Raw genomic sequence first — 14,372 nt, forward strand, 5'->3', positions numbered from 1 at the left:
TGCTGATGCCAGTTAGCCTCCAAATTAACCACAAAGTCCACAATAGCTCTCCTAATTCTGTTTGAAACTTCTCCAATGCTCCTAGCCTCAAAAAGTTTACAAATCAATAGCATTTGGTTTCAGAATATTCTTCCTTACAACAATACAAAGCCAAAAAATGAACCAAAAATCACAAGCATCTTATGGGTCAAATCCTTCCACAAATGTGTTTTAATTATAGAATGGAAGATAGAACTCAGAGGTTTTAGTTTTGGTTGACAAAGGAAGATTTTGATTTTTCTATTGAATGTCTTTAGAAGAAGTAGATACTCTTCAGAAACCCACAGAAAGAAGGAAGAAACAAGAAAGAAAGAAAGAAAGAAAGAAAGAAAGAAAGAAAGAAAGAAAGAAAGAGAGAAAGGACTCACAGAACTATGTCTCTTATACTAGCCCATCTCATATTTTATTGTTTTTGTCTTCCCCAGAACAGTTTAGTCTTTGACCATAAACTACATTCCAAAAACATAACATGTGCCAATCTAGTGGTTCCAGATGCAATTTAAAATTTCCTTTTATTGTATTTTTCTCTATACTCCAAATTATAGGAACCATAGAAATAATAACAGCTATATATTTACAAAAATTTTCTGCAAATTTCTTTTTTAAATTTTTTTATTGGTGAATTGTAGTTATACATCTTAATGGGATACAAGAGGGTGGAGACAAGCCGGGCGTGGTGGTGCCCACTTGTAATCCCAGCATTTGGGAGGCTGAGACCAGAGGACTGTGGTTTGTGAACAGCCTCAGCTATTTAGTGAGGCCCTCCACAACTCAGTGAGACCCTGTTTCAAAATAAAGAATAAAAAATTGGGCAGGAAGTATAGCTTGGAGGTTGAATGCCCCTGGGTTCCATCCTCAGACCTGCAAAAAAATAAAAATAAAAAAGATGGTGGAGACATACATACACACATCACTCAATTAGCCCTTACTCAATTCCCACCCTATCCTCCTATTTTTATTGGCTTGGTGATTGACAAGAGAAAAAAGCAGCAAAAAATTGAACAAGGCAATGAAAAACTGAAAGGTGGTAGAAACAAAGGGAGAAGACAGAACAGAAGACAGAAAAGACCTCCTGTATGTCCTCTGGGGAATGACAGCGACCACGGGGCCATGACAACGCCATCTTGCCTAACCACATCGGTCTGCTGGCACTACAGCCTCCAGAGACCCCCAGAAAAGAAGCCAATGACTTGATGTGAATTAAGTGGCTGCAGTTTATCAGAGGTATAAGCAATCAGTACCTCACTCTATGCTCCATAGAGATATGGCTGCTCAGAAGCCTGGCTAGAACCTGCAGCAGTGGCAGCTGAGCCTACCTCATTCTTCAGAGACCCAAAGCAGCCCTGAACAACACTGTAAGTAAACTAGCCATCCCCACGGGAGACGGCCCAGTGGCTTCATGGACTCCTTCAGCACACAATAGACTTGCAGGGTCTGATACTTTGCAGTTCAACCCAGTGCAAGTGGGGGTAGAGTCTTCTGTCAGACACAGCAGAGGCATGGATTAGAGGACAGCCTCCAGGACCAACCTAGTAAAGAAACCTACACTCCACAGGGTGCAGTACCCTACTAAGGCCTCCGGAAATTGCCACAGGCCACTCAGTCATGATGTCAAGGGAAAAGTCAAACCAACCAAACCCTATCTGTGGAGAATGCAGATTCCTAAGTATACACTGGGTCTGGTTCCAGAAGCACCTGCCACCTATGTAGGCAGGAAGAGATGCAGGCTAAGTGTCTATGGAAAGCATAGAGACCACCGCTTACACTGGATTTGGCCCCAGTGATTACTACTGCCTGCAGAGGCAGAGAGAGAATTTAGGGACAGTCCCTGTGGTGATCTCAGAGACCCATGCTTGCAGTAGGAGAGACACCAGTGGCACTAAGCACCTGCACAGACAGAGACACCAGGCCAGGGTCCCCATCACTGAAGGAGGCCAGAAAGTGAGGCTGCAAACTGACATCTTTGCTATAGGTTATAGAGCAAATGAGAGCACTTGAAACATGCTTGAGAACCTAAAATAGAAAGTGGACCTTAAACGGCCGAAAGTATCCATGTAGACCCAGGAGGACTGCAGAGGCCAAATCTGCTCTATACACTTGTATATTTGTAGGGTTGTTTTATTTTGTTTTTGTTGGGTTTTTTTTGGTGTGTGTGTGTGCATGTGTGTGTGTGTGTGTGTGTGTGTGTGTGTGTGTGCGCATGTATGTGTGCATATGTGTGTGCATGTGTGTGTGTGCGTGTGTGTGTGTGTGTGTGTGTGTTTGCTCTCTTCCTCACCCCTTTTACAAGCTTCTTCCCTCTTGCCTAACTACTCTCCATCCCTTTTTTTCTTTCCCTTCCCGTGTCTTATATTAAATCCATTTCATGTCACTATACTTAAGTACTCTACACTGGTTACTAGAATCCTCCTATATACTCACTATCTCTAATCTCTACCATATATTACCTTACTACACTCCAACTCTCATTCTACTCGATCCTATTCACGCCTTTACCCTAGTCTCTTTACCCTACCACCTCTCACACTCATGTACACGTTATCCTGATCATCTAATGAACCTAGTCTCCAGAGCTACTCCAACTCTGCAATCTTAAAATATAATATCTCCAAACTCCTTCTGTCTTAGTTTTCTTCTCAACTACTCTCCATATTCTCTACAACTAAACAGAAGAATAATAGAATTATTGTATAAGTATTGGTATCTTCTACATTGTGAGAAATCATGATACATTTGCATTAGTAATTGTAGTACTCTTTATGTCCAGTTTAGTTTGAATTTTCAAATAAATATTCATGCTTAAGAATTTTACTATAAATTATTCAAATTAAATTATTCAAATCAGAAATAAGTGGTTCAGTTCATCTGGAAATGGGTGAAATAGTGCCTGATCCTATTTCCATCACACATACAACAGGCATCAGTACATGGGAAGGAGGCACAAGAAAATTGAACACAGAGGAGTAGAAAATCTATACAAGACAGTCAACAACTTTTAGTCATGACTTTAGCTAGACAAGGAAAAATAGCGGACACAAGTAATAACAAAAAGCATCAAAGTCAAAAGTCATGTAATATAGTAACTAGCCCCAGGGGGAGTTGAAGAATAAGTAGTTCCACTTTGAAAATAAACAAAAATTATATAGAGACAACTAGAAAGTTGCCTGAGCTGAGTAGTTGAAAAAAAAAATGAAAAGTTGGAAATTTTCCATAGAAATGGAAATTGCAATAAAAAATTGATAACATTTCATTCCGTTCTCTTATCTAAGACAGTTCTCAGACCCAGAAACTATCAACTAATGGGAAGGACAAGTCCCTTAAAGAGCAACTCATGGTTCCCATCTGCCAAAACCAGGAATGGATGATAGTGCGTTCAACACTTAACATGTGGATGCCCCAACCACAACTGTTGTGTCAGTTGCAGAACATTTGCCAAAAAATATAATATAGGTAATCCCCAAGACATCATCTTGGGTATGTTGAAACACCGGGACATGCTATAGCTCAGTGCTGTGCACCAACATTCCTGGCTTGGATTTTGGGGGGAAAAGGGAGGGAGGGATCGATATTGAAGAAAGGGGAAAATCAAGTTATAATGCCAGTTCTACCTAATTTTACTATACCTCACAGGAAGTCCTTAATACAAGATGATAACAGGTACATTCTTAATTGGGGAAAGAGGTCAACTTTTAAATATCTTTTTCAGAGCCAGGTGTGGTGTCGCATGCTTATAATCCCAGCATTTGGGAGGCTGAGACCGGAGGATCGTGGTTCACGGACAGCCTCAGCTACTTAGTGAGGCCCTTCTCAACTCAATGTGACCCTGTTTCAAAATAAAGAATAAAAAATAGGGCAGGGGGTGTAGGTCAGAGGTCGAATGCCCTTGGGTTCCATTCCCGGACCTGGAAAAAATATCTCTTTTTCATAAGGTTGACCTTTTGGAGGCATCATTTAAAATCCTCATCAGCAAAGAGAATAAAAATCAACCTCCATTTCTGTGGGAAGGAAAATAGTTCATATTCACCATTTTACCTTGGATCTGTGTTAACTCTCCTTTCTGATAAAATATAGCATAAAATACTTATTAGTAGTTTTGATATTTCACAGGACAGATAGGTTCCACTATATTGATGACAGTATGCTAATCAAACCTAATGCCAGAAAATGCCAAGAAGTCAGAATATATTAGCACAGGAATACCAAAGAGTAAAAAACAAACACTAAAAAGATTTAGGACACCCTACATTAGCAAAGTTTTAGAAGGCAAATAATTTTGGGCATTGGGAACATTTTCTTTAATAATATTAAGGAAAATGTATTGCTTCTCTACCCCTTACCACAAAGAGAACTTAATAGATTTTGGAGGCAGCATATGCCACACTTGAGTGTCCTATTATGAAATTCATTAGGTGACTAGGAGAGTTAACAATTTAAAATGGAGCCCAGATTAAGAGAAAAGTTTGTAGCAAATATAGCTTGCTGAAAGCTTGGGTCACATAAACAAGTGTATTCATTGACGCTGGAGTCCAGTTCTGTATGCTGTATCATGAGAGAGGGTGGGAGACTAATGTAGCCCTCCGAATGTGCACACTGTCTCAGCTCCACGTAAACGCAGTCCTTCTGATCATCTGTCCTGAAAGGGACGAAAGAGAACACATTCTTGAGATCAATAACTATATACTACACTCTCAATAGCATGTTCATAGGTGCTATCAAGAAGATCATGTCTCTCCTAGCACTTTAAATTGATGCTTTTTGTTTGAATTTGTGGTAATCAGTGGATAATAACCAAAATCTGTTTTTGTTGTTGTTGTTTGTTTGTTTGTTTTAACAGACTGGTGAAGCAAATGCAGAGATGACAGAGACCCTTAGGGTTTTAAGAAAAATAAATAAAATAAATAAAGGTTATATCCCTGAAAATAATTCATTTTTAAATTTGGCTAGATACAAGGAAAACAAAAATAGAATAAACTGATAGGTTTTCAGTGATGTTTTTTAAAATGTAGGTTTCCATACTTCTATCAAAAATTACTTTTCTATCTTATATTTCAAGTCTGAATAACTATATTTCTTTGGAAAACCAACTAGGAATATGTATTACCTGTATTCATTCTTCTCTTAATTCTTAAATTTCATTTTCAGTAACTTAAAGGAGAATAAATATAGTAAGAACTTTATTATAAATGATCTGTAGCATAAAATGACAAATTCATAAAATGTAAATATTTTAAAATTGAAGAATTATTGAGAAAACGTGTATATCTTATATAAATTATTAATTTTAAAAGAATGTTATATCATTAGAAAAATTATATGTTAAGTAAATGTTATAATTTGAAAATTGTTGTTGTCTACAAATGATTCCATAATTTGTAAAAATGCATGATAAACATAAAATCAAGAAAAAAACAAGTGCATAAAAGTACTAGCATTTGGGGATTATATCCTGGCTAATGCTCAATTCAGTTATAATTCTTCCCCAAAACTCTTTGCACTATTCTACTGGTGGAAGAGGACTTGGAGAGGGCGGTGGAGAAGGGAAGAGAGAGACTTGATGAAGGAAACAGGTCAAATAATGCTGTGTTCATGTATGAAGTTGCCAGTACCAATTTCAGTAATATGTACAAGAAGTGGGGAGACAGCAGGCTGGGGTCTGGAGGGAAACACACCAAGTGTGCATGTATGTTTCTATCACTCTGAAACTCATTCTGATGTAAAATTACAATGCAACGATAAAAATATACTGAAAATAAGCAACATGTTGATATTCCTCAATAGAAATAAATATTCCAGGCATGGTGGTGCACCCTTGTAATCCCAGTCTTGGGAGGCTGAGACAGGAGGACTGCAGGTTCGAGGCCAGCTTCTACCACTTAGTGAGACCCTGTTTCAAAATAAAGAATAAAAACAGGGCTGGGGTGTAGCTTGGAGGTAGAATGCCCCTGGGTTCCATCCCCAGGATCACAAAAAAGAAAGAAATATTCATTTTTGTCAAATTTTTTTATTTAATTGAAAATCCTACATAAGCACATATTAAGTAACGCATTTTATAAATCAATTTGTTTTTAAAAGATTCCTGTTCCAATCTCATATTATTATTACAAAAATCAATGAACAATAGAAATGCTATTTTCCCATACACACCATTGGAAGTCTATGTCTGACCTTGATAACATTTAAAAGAAACTTGAGGCTCTATGTTCATTTAGCCTGTGCTCTCCTAATTAAGCAACTTTAAATATATTTTTCAAGGTTTAAACTTTATGATTCTAGTTTTTGCCCTAGTTTTAGAGTTTTTAAGCCAACTTAATGCCATATTATTGTGCTAGGGTAAGTGGGAATCCAATTCCCTCTTTTTCTCTTTGGATACAATGACCAATTAAACTCCTGGGATTCAGAATCCCTAGGGCTAAACTGGAGGACACAGGGCTGCGTGAATAGTTGGCCCTTAGAAAACATTGGTTGGTTCTATTAAAAGGTACAACTTTTACAAAGGTACAAATTATAATATTGCTAATATTTTAAAACATCAGCTGTAGAAATCCATTAAGAACCAGTGAGCAGAGCCCAGGTCAGTCAAAAATGCCCAATGATTAAAAAAAATAACTGATCCACTTCCATGCCATCATTTTAAAAACTTTTACCCCCCTCATTAAATGTTCCTGATGCAGCCCAGGTCACAAGCTAATGTCGTTCCCAGTCTGTGGGCAAAACATAGTTGAATAAGAATGTTACGAGGGCTAAAAACTCAAAAAGTCATTCATCAACCTGTTTGGACCAGACCCTCTCCAGGCATGGCACAAAGCAAAGCACAGATGCCTCTCTGACACTTCAGAAAAGGTGAGTGGCATCTGTTCCAGAGAATCAAGTTACCATGCGTGGGAAGGGTCTCTAAACGTCATTTCACCCGCATCTTCAGACACATTAATTAGTGTCAGTTTGTTTCTTGGGAACCAACCCCCTCACCTTCCTTTTTAAGCTTCATATATACTTTTGTTAGTTTACTGCAGTCTCACTTCTTAATGCAGTTCACAGTGAGCCTGGCTCACAGGCACACAGCACTCGGCTCCTTTCGCCCTTGCAAATGAACATAAACTCATTGTATCCCACAGATATGAGTAGTCAATGGAGTGCTTTTTAAGTAAAAAAAATTAATGGTATGTGCAGTTTCTGTTTATTTATGTAGGATATATAAATAGAAAAAGAGTTAAGCTGACAGTAGAATCAACATGTTCTCTTCAAGGGGTAAGTTCATTTTCTGATACATAAAAGAGGAATTGGTAGGTGAGCGGGTGTCAATGCCATATAAAATGTGGAGTAGAATATGTGAAAAAATAGAAGTAAAAAAACAACTGATGGGTAGAATCCTCTTAAATCCCATGCCTTTCACATAATCTAGTATCTCCTCCTAACTAGTAACTTAACTTCAACTTTCTTGAAAACTATGTTCTAGGTATTATACTAAAATAGTAACATGCACAATTAATTATTTTATAATATAGTAAAATTATAATAAGCACTTGAGCCACCAATAATGGATTGTTTCTGCATATATGAAGCAAGCTGAGATGATACAACACTGATATTAATGATTATTACTAATAATATTAATTATGCTTTTTTCCTTTTATTGGTGTATTATAGTCTCACATGATAATGTAGTTCAGAGTGCCGGGGGTGTACATGGACACAGCACTTGGTGAGCCTCCTCCAGCTCCCTCTCCCCTCCCCTGTTCCCCACTCAAAATATCGAGATTGGCATTAGTAATATCACGTATCTACATAATGACAATGGAGGGGATTCCTTCACTAATTCTCCCTGGATAACTAACTCACATTCACTAAATCTTAACTCTGTTTCAAGTGTGGTCTAAATTTTGTATGTGCATGCATCCTCTCATTTGAGCTTCACAACTACTCTCATTTTATCAACTCAAAGATTTAAATATGTATATAGATCTCAAAGGTATTCACCCTCTTGTCCACACACTCAGAAATAAAGCCCTGGCAGACTCTAACTCTAGAACAGTGTTCCTAAAAGCTAATTTTTTAGGTATTTCATGAATGAATCGTTTTGAAAGATTGCTCTTGAAATGCAAGGATAAGAAAGGGTAGGCAGAGTTATGAGTTTCATCTTTGGCTCAGACTTGGAGACTATTCTTTCAGTAAAGCCAGCTAGGCACCCCGAACCTCCAAACCATTGTTGTTAGGAAAGTTTATCCTACTTTACAGCTCTGAGTGGCCTGAGCCTCACAGAGAAGAGTGCAATGATTGATTATTAATGCCTGCTGTGGCTACTCATTCCGTATCTCACCTTTAATCTGAGCACTGACAGGTACCTGTTTTCTGAACTTTGCCTTCTCATTCTCCTCAGTATCTGTAATGTTTATGCAGCTATATGGAATGCATTTAATAATCCTTCATAGCTTAAACTTCTTCTCCACTATCACATAATGTAATGCAATGGTGTTTGTTCTTCTGATAATAACTTGGGCCAAAATATTGTGAGTGCATTAAAAGGCATCCAGCACAGAGCTCACTACATTGTGCTTTACGTTTCTTGATAGATTTATATTTTCTATTTGTAAAAGGGTATTGCAACAGTGCCTCACGAATTTTTATGAATTGTATGTATTTATGCATATATTCTTTCTAATATTGGTTATAATCAGTTTCATTTGGCCTTAAGCACTTATTTTTTCCTGAAACAATTTTTAAATTATAAAATGCATTTAATTTTTTTAAGTAGCTCATCTCCAAAAATCAAAAAACATCCCTCCATACACATATGCATGTGAGCATGTGTACACACACACCCAAACATACAACTCCTTTAGTACAACCTCATGTAGTAATCAATAATTACATTATATTTCTTCTACATCTCTCTCAAATGGTCAAAAAAATAGATGTGGTGAAAAATAATGAACTTCAGATAAATGAGAGAGGAACTATTAAAAGAGTGGAAGGAGATTGGGGGAAGTAGGAAGCGGAAAATTAAAGACTGATGAAAGAAACAGACCAAATAACACTGTGTCCATGGTATGAAGATATCACTACCCATCTCACCAAAGTACACTAGGAAGGAGAAAGGAAGCCAGCGAGATGCAAAGAGAAAAACACCAAATGATGTATGCATGTATGTTTGTATCACTTTGAACCTTACTATGGTATATAATTACAATACACCAATAAAAGTATTTTAAAAATTAAGGAACTTTAAAAAATTAAATGGTATTTAGATAATACCATTCACATGAGTCCACAAGTCTAATTTTCCACTTAACCATATTTTGGGCTTATTTTAGGTCAATAGAGGCATATATATAATTAATTTTAATAGTTGTATATTATTCTATAGAGATAATTAATTTGATTTATTGAGACCTTCTGCAATTGATAGCACCTAATTTATGGTGATGTTCATACATCATCAAATTAATAGACAATGTAATATTTTTCTATTATTTTTATTTGTTTTTATTCTTATTTTTTATTTATTTTTTATTTATTTTTTGGGGGGTGGTACTGGGGTTCCTGGAAGCCCTTCTACCTCTGGGCTATACTCCCAGACCTATTTTTACATTTTTATTTGGAAACAGGGTCTCCTAAGCCAGCGCGCGGCTGGCTTCGAACCTGCGCGATCCTCCTGCCTCTGCCTCCCAAGCGCAGGGATTACAAGCGTGTGCCACCATGCCCGGCTTATTTTTATTTGTTTTTGATGGTGAGATTATTGTATGTCTTTTCTATTTTCAGTGTTATGTTTTTTCTGCCCTACACTGCTCTTTTTATTGAACTTTTGGTCTTCTCTTATTATTTTCATGTTCTAATTATTTATACTCTAATATATTAATCATTTTGCAATAAAATATGCAGTTTTCAGTCTTTTAATTTCTTTTATCTTTGCATATATTCTTTTTGATAAAGTTTAAATTTCTGTGAACATTCAAAAAATCTAATCTTATTTATTCTCTTGCATTTTTCAAATTAATTTGTATTATAATTATTTATCCAAGAATAATGCATGTTTATAGTTAAGTGGCCAAAATTAAAACCCCCACATAACTGAAGAAGTTTCAAACCTATGGATCATCTCTGTTCATTCTCATGTAGATTTTTTTATCATGAAGTTATACTTACATATGAATCAGGTATCTACAAAAGATACCTCATTCTGTGGTGCAGTGTGCTAAACCTTCCTGTTTTATCTACTTTCTTAAGTCTACTTAGCAGTTCTCTCTCTCTCTCTCCCTCTCTCTCTCTCTCTCTCGCTCTCTCTCTCCCTCCCCCCCCTCTCTCTCTCTCACACACACACACACACACACACACACACACACACACACACACATCTGGGCCCTCTACCACTGAACGACATACTCAGAATTTTTAAATTTTGAGACACAGCTAGGCGTTGTGGTGCATGCTTATAATCCTGGTAGTTGGAAGGCTGAGACAAGAGGATTGCAGGTTGGAAGCCAGCCTCAGCAACTTAGCAAGACTGTTTCCAAATAAGAAATTAAAAAATCAGGCTGGGGGTATAACTTGGAGGTAGAATACATCTGGGATCAACCCCCAGTACCACAAATAAATTTTTTTAGAGACATGTTCTCACTAAGTTGCTGAGACTGGCCTGGAACTTGTGATTTTCTTACCCCAGCCTCCCTAGCCTTCTGGATTTCAACTGAGTGCCACTGCACCTGGCGGTTTCTTCCATTTCTATGCCTATAAATTCAAATAGTATAAGTCATCTCAATGTTATGTTGTATGTAGCCTTTGTCTTGCTGTCTGTATAACTGAAGAGAAATATGGTATATAAAAAACACTGTCTGCTAATCCTGGATTTGAGCATGGGCTTACCATTAATAACTGAAAATTATTTATTCTCACTGAGTCACAGAAACCATAAAGTTTAAGTCATACCTTTGTATCAGGGTTTAGTGAGAACAAAAATTTAAAACACTGATCACAGCCAAACAATCATTAAGTTATTCAGCTTAACTGTTTTTGTCAAATGCTTATGAGTATGGAAATATCAAATTTATTATTATATGTAAAAAGTAAGCCATAATTAACAATATTAAAACATCTAAATCCCATGTTAGTTTTTCTGCTACTGAACTTGCATGCATGTCACTTGGAGAGAAAAAGAAGTAAAAAAATTATGTGAAGATGTCACTAGCAGGGTAACAGGAGAGAAGAAGGAGAGGAGCTTAAGTGTAGTGATCACTTGCAATTTTCTAGGATTTATAAATGTATTTTACATATTTTATGTCATTTACTTATAATTATTCAACTCCTGGAAACAGAAGAACTACATTTTAACTATAGGTGTTTCACATCTACTGTTTGTATTTCACACGACCTCCATTTTATTGACTGTAAGTTATATTTATAGAACTATTCATTATAATTACTATAAATTTAATTCAGTTTCAATAAGAGTATTTGATAAATACCTGTTGACTATTTTCTTTCCTATATAAGTGTTTTTAGGAATGAAGCAGCAAGTTATCATGAATGCGGCAAATAACAGCTCCTTCAGAGGCTTTATTCTACTTGGCTTCTCAGACAATCCCTGGCTACAAATGCCTCTTTTCATAGTCTTGTTAATATCGTACACACTCACCATCTTTGGCAATGTGTCCATCATGACTGTGTGCATCCTGGATACCAAACTTCACACACCCATGTATTTCTTTCTCACTAATCTCTCCATCTTAGATCTCTGTTATACCACAAGTACGGTCCCTCATATGTTAGCAAATATTTGTCGCCACAAGAAGACCATCAGCTATGGCGGCTGTGTGGCCCAACTCATCATCTTCCTGTCCCTGGGTGCTACTGAATGTCTCCTCCTGGCTGTAATGTCCTTTGACAGATTCGTGGCAATCTGCAGACCCCTCCACTACGTAGTGATCATGAATCGTTGGTTCTGCCTAAGGATGGCAGCCTTCTCCTGGCTCCTTGGCTTCAGCAACTCAGTATTACAGTCTTCCTTGACATTGAATATGCCCCGCTGTGGTCGCCAGGAAGTGGACCACTTTTTCTGTGAGGTTCCTGCCCTTCTCAAATTGTCATGTGCTGACACAAAGCCCATTGAGGCTGAGCTGTTTTTCTTCAGTGTATTAATTCTGCTAATTCCAGTGACACTGATCCTCATCTCCTATGGTTTTATAACTCAAGCAGTATTGAAAATCAGGTCAGCAGAAGGAAGGAGAAAGGCTTTTGGGACGTGTGGGTCCCACCTGGTTGTAGTGTCTCTTTTTTTTGGAACAGGCATCTATATGTATCTACAACCACCATCATCTACCTCAAAAGACTGGGGAAAGATGGTCTCTCTCTTCTATGGGATTATCACCCCTATGCTGAATCCTCTCATCTACAGTCTTAGAAATAAAGACATGAAGGAGGCCTTCAAGAGGGTGATGTCAAGAATTTTTTTATTACAAAATAAGTCCTTCATTGTGATCAGATTTTCTTGAGTTTTTCTTGTCCTGAAGATGGTTATCTCATTTGAAGTGATTTTTTTCTATTTTTCAGGCTCTTATGATTATACTGAATTCTACTAACATAGAAATTCAAGACTATGCAAATATTTTTCCTTCCCATGTACATCCTATTTTTCCTTAGTCATCAAATATATCTGCCCTTTTGTTAAAGATTTCACACATTTATGATCAAATAATCAATCATATATACTCTTAAAAATTCTTCTGAGCATGTAGTTTAGCTTCAATTCAGCTGACTTTTTATCAGGTGTGTGTGTGTGTGTGTGTGTGTGTGTGTGTGTGTGTGTGTGTGTGTGTTTGTGTCCTGTTCTAGAAACCTGGAATATTGGCCAAATTTCTTTCTTTTTTTTTTTTCTGGTATTGAAGGTTGAACCCAGTGGAAATCTACTTCTGAGCTATACCCCCAGCTCTATTTTTATATTTTGAAACAAGGGCTCATTAAGTTGCTGAGGTAGGCCTCAAACCTCTGATCATCCCATCCCACCTCATCCTCTCAAGTACTTGGGATTACAGGCATGTACCTTCAAGTTTCATTTTGAATTCAATTTTAATGTATTTCTTTATTTCCCATAGAGAGCAATTCTTCTCTTTCTCTGTTTTGTCAATCTTTTATTTGTCCCAAGCTCTGCCCCAAACACATGTAATATTTTCTAAATTATTAATCTTGTTATTTGTCGAAAGTTAAATGGGAAATTTTTCAAAATTGATCTGGATTTATTCATGCTTTAATTTTTTTCTTTTTTGGTGGTACTGGGGTTCCTTGAAACCCTTCTACCTCTGGGCTACACTCCCAAACACCCATTTTTTATATTTTTATTTGGAAACAGGGTCTCCCAAGCCAGCATGGCTGGCTTCAAACCTGCGTGACCCTCCTGTCTCCGCCTCCGAAGCGCGGGGTTTACAAGCGTGCACCACCATACTTTAAATGGGCAGTCATTCAATAAAGATTTATTGTTCACAACATAGCAGTAGATCAGATGAAAAATAGTCACGTTTCCTCTCCTGAAGAAATATCCTAGTTTCTGAAGGAAATAACTGTAACTGAGACATTTTAACAATTATTTGCAGTAATATTGAAAAGATATAGACGTGGCCGTATATTCAATAATAGAGAAATGGTACAAACAAAGCTTTTTAGAAATAACAAGCAATTTAGTATGGTTAATATACATAGTACAAAAAACCTATATAAGGGCAGGGCATGGTGGCGCACGCTTGTAATCCCCATACTTGGGAGGCAAGACAGGAGGATCGCGCAGGTTCGATCCCTGTTTCCAAATAAAAATGTAAAAATAGGTCTGGGAGTGTAGCCTGGAGGTAGAAGGGCTTCCAAGAACCCCAGTACCACCAAAAAAAAAAAAAAAAAACAAAAACAAAAAACAAAAAAAAAACCTATATAAGGTAAGTCTGGAAAGGTAAACTCATATGTTTGGACTTATTTACTATGGAAGACAGAACAGTTGTAGCATGGGATGTAACATTAACCATAGAAAATGACTAAAAACTAAATAGACTATAGTTCATCTATAAAAATTATCTGTTTACCTAATATGAGACTTGAAACAAATGAGGAAGAGCACTAACTACATATCTTAAATTTTGGTTTTCTCAGCCAGCATGGTAGCACACACCTGTAATCCGTATTTAGGAGGCTGAAATAGGAGGATTGCAAGTGTGAGGACAGGCTCAGTAATTTAGCAAAGACCTTAACAACTTAGTGATAAAAAAAACAGTGAGTCTCTGTTTCAAAATAAAAAATAAAATAGGGCTGAGGGTCTAGCTCAGAGTTACAATGTCCCTGGGTTCAATCTTTAGTACCACAAA

At 37.0% G+C, this 14,372-nt stretch overlaps 1 protein-coding gene across 1 annotated transcript; it reads left to right on the forward strand.

Moving 5' to 3' along the window:
- Window positions 1–11,552: 11,552 nt before the first annotated feature.
- On the forward strand, window positions 11,553–12,521 carry LOC308273268 (putative olfactory receptor 2B3; the record flags this gene model as incomplete). The annotated part of the gene is made up of 1 exon (XM_080710348.1): window positions 11,553–12,521. One exon carries the CDS (start codon window positions 11,553–11,555, stop codon window positions 12,519–12,521), a length of 969 nt encoding a protein of 322 aa, XP_080566474.1.
- Window positions 12,522–14,372: the final 1,851 nt, after the last annotated feature.

Source organism: Muscardinus avellanarius (genome assembly GCF_963383645.1).
Source record: "Muscardinus avellanarius genome assembly, chromosome: 14".
Classification (NCBI taxonomy): domain Eukaryota; kingdom Metazoa; phylum Chordata; class Mammalia; order Rodentia; family Gliridae; genus Muscardinus; species Muscardinus avellanarius.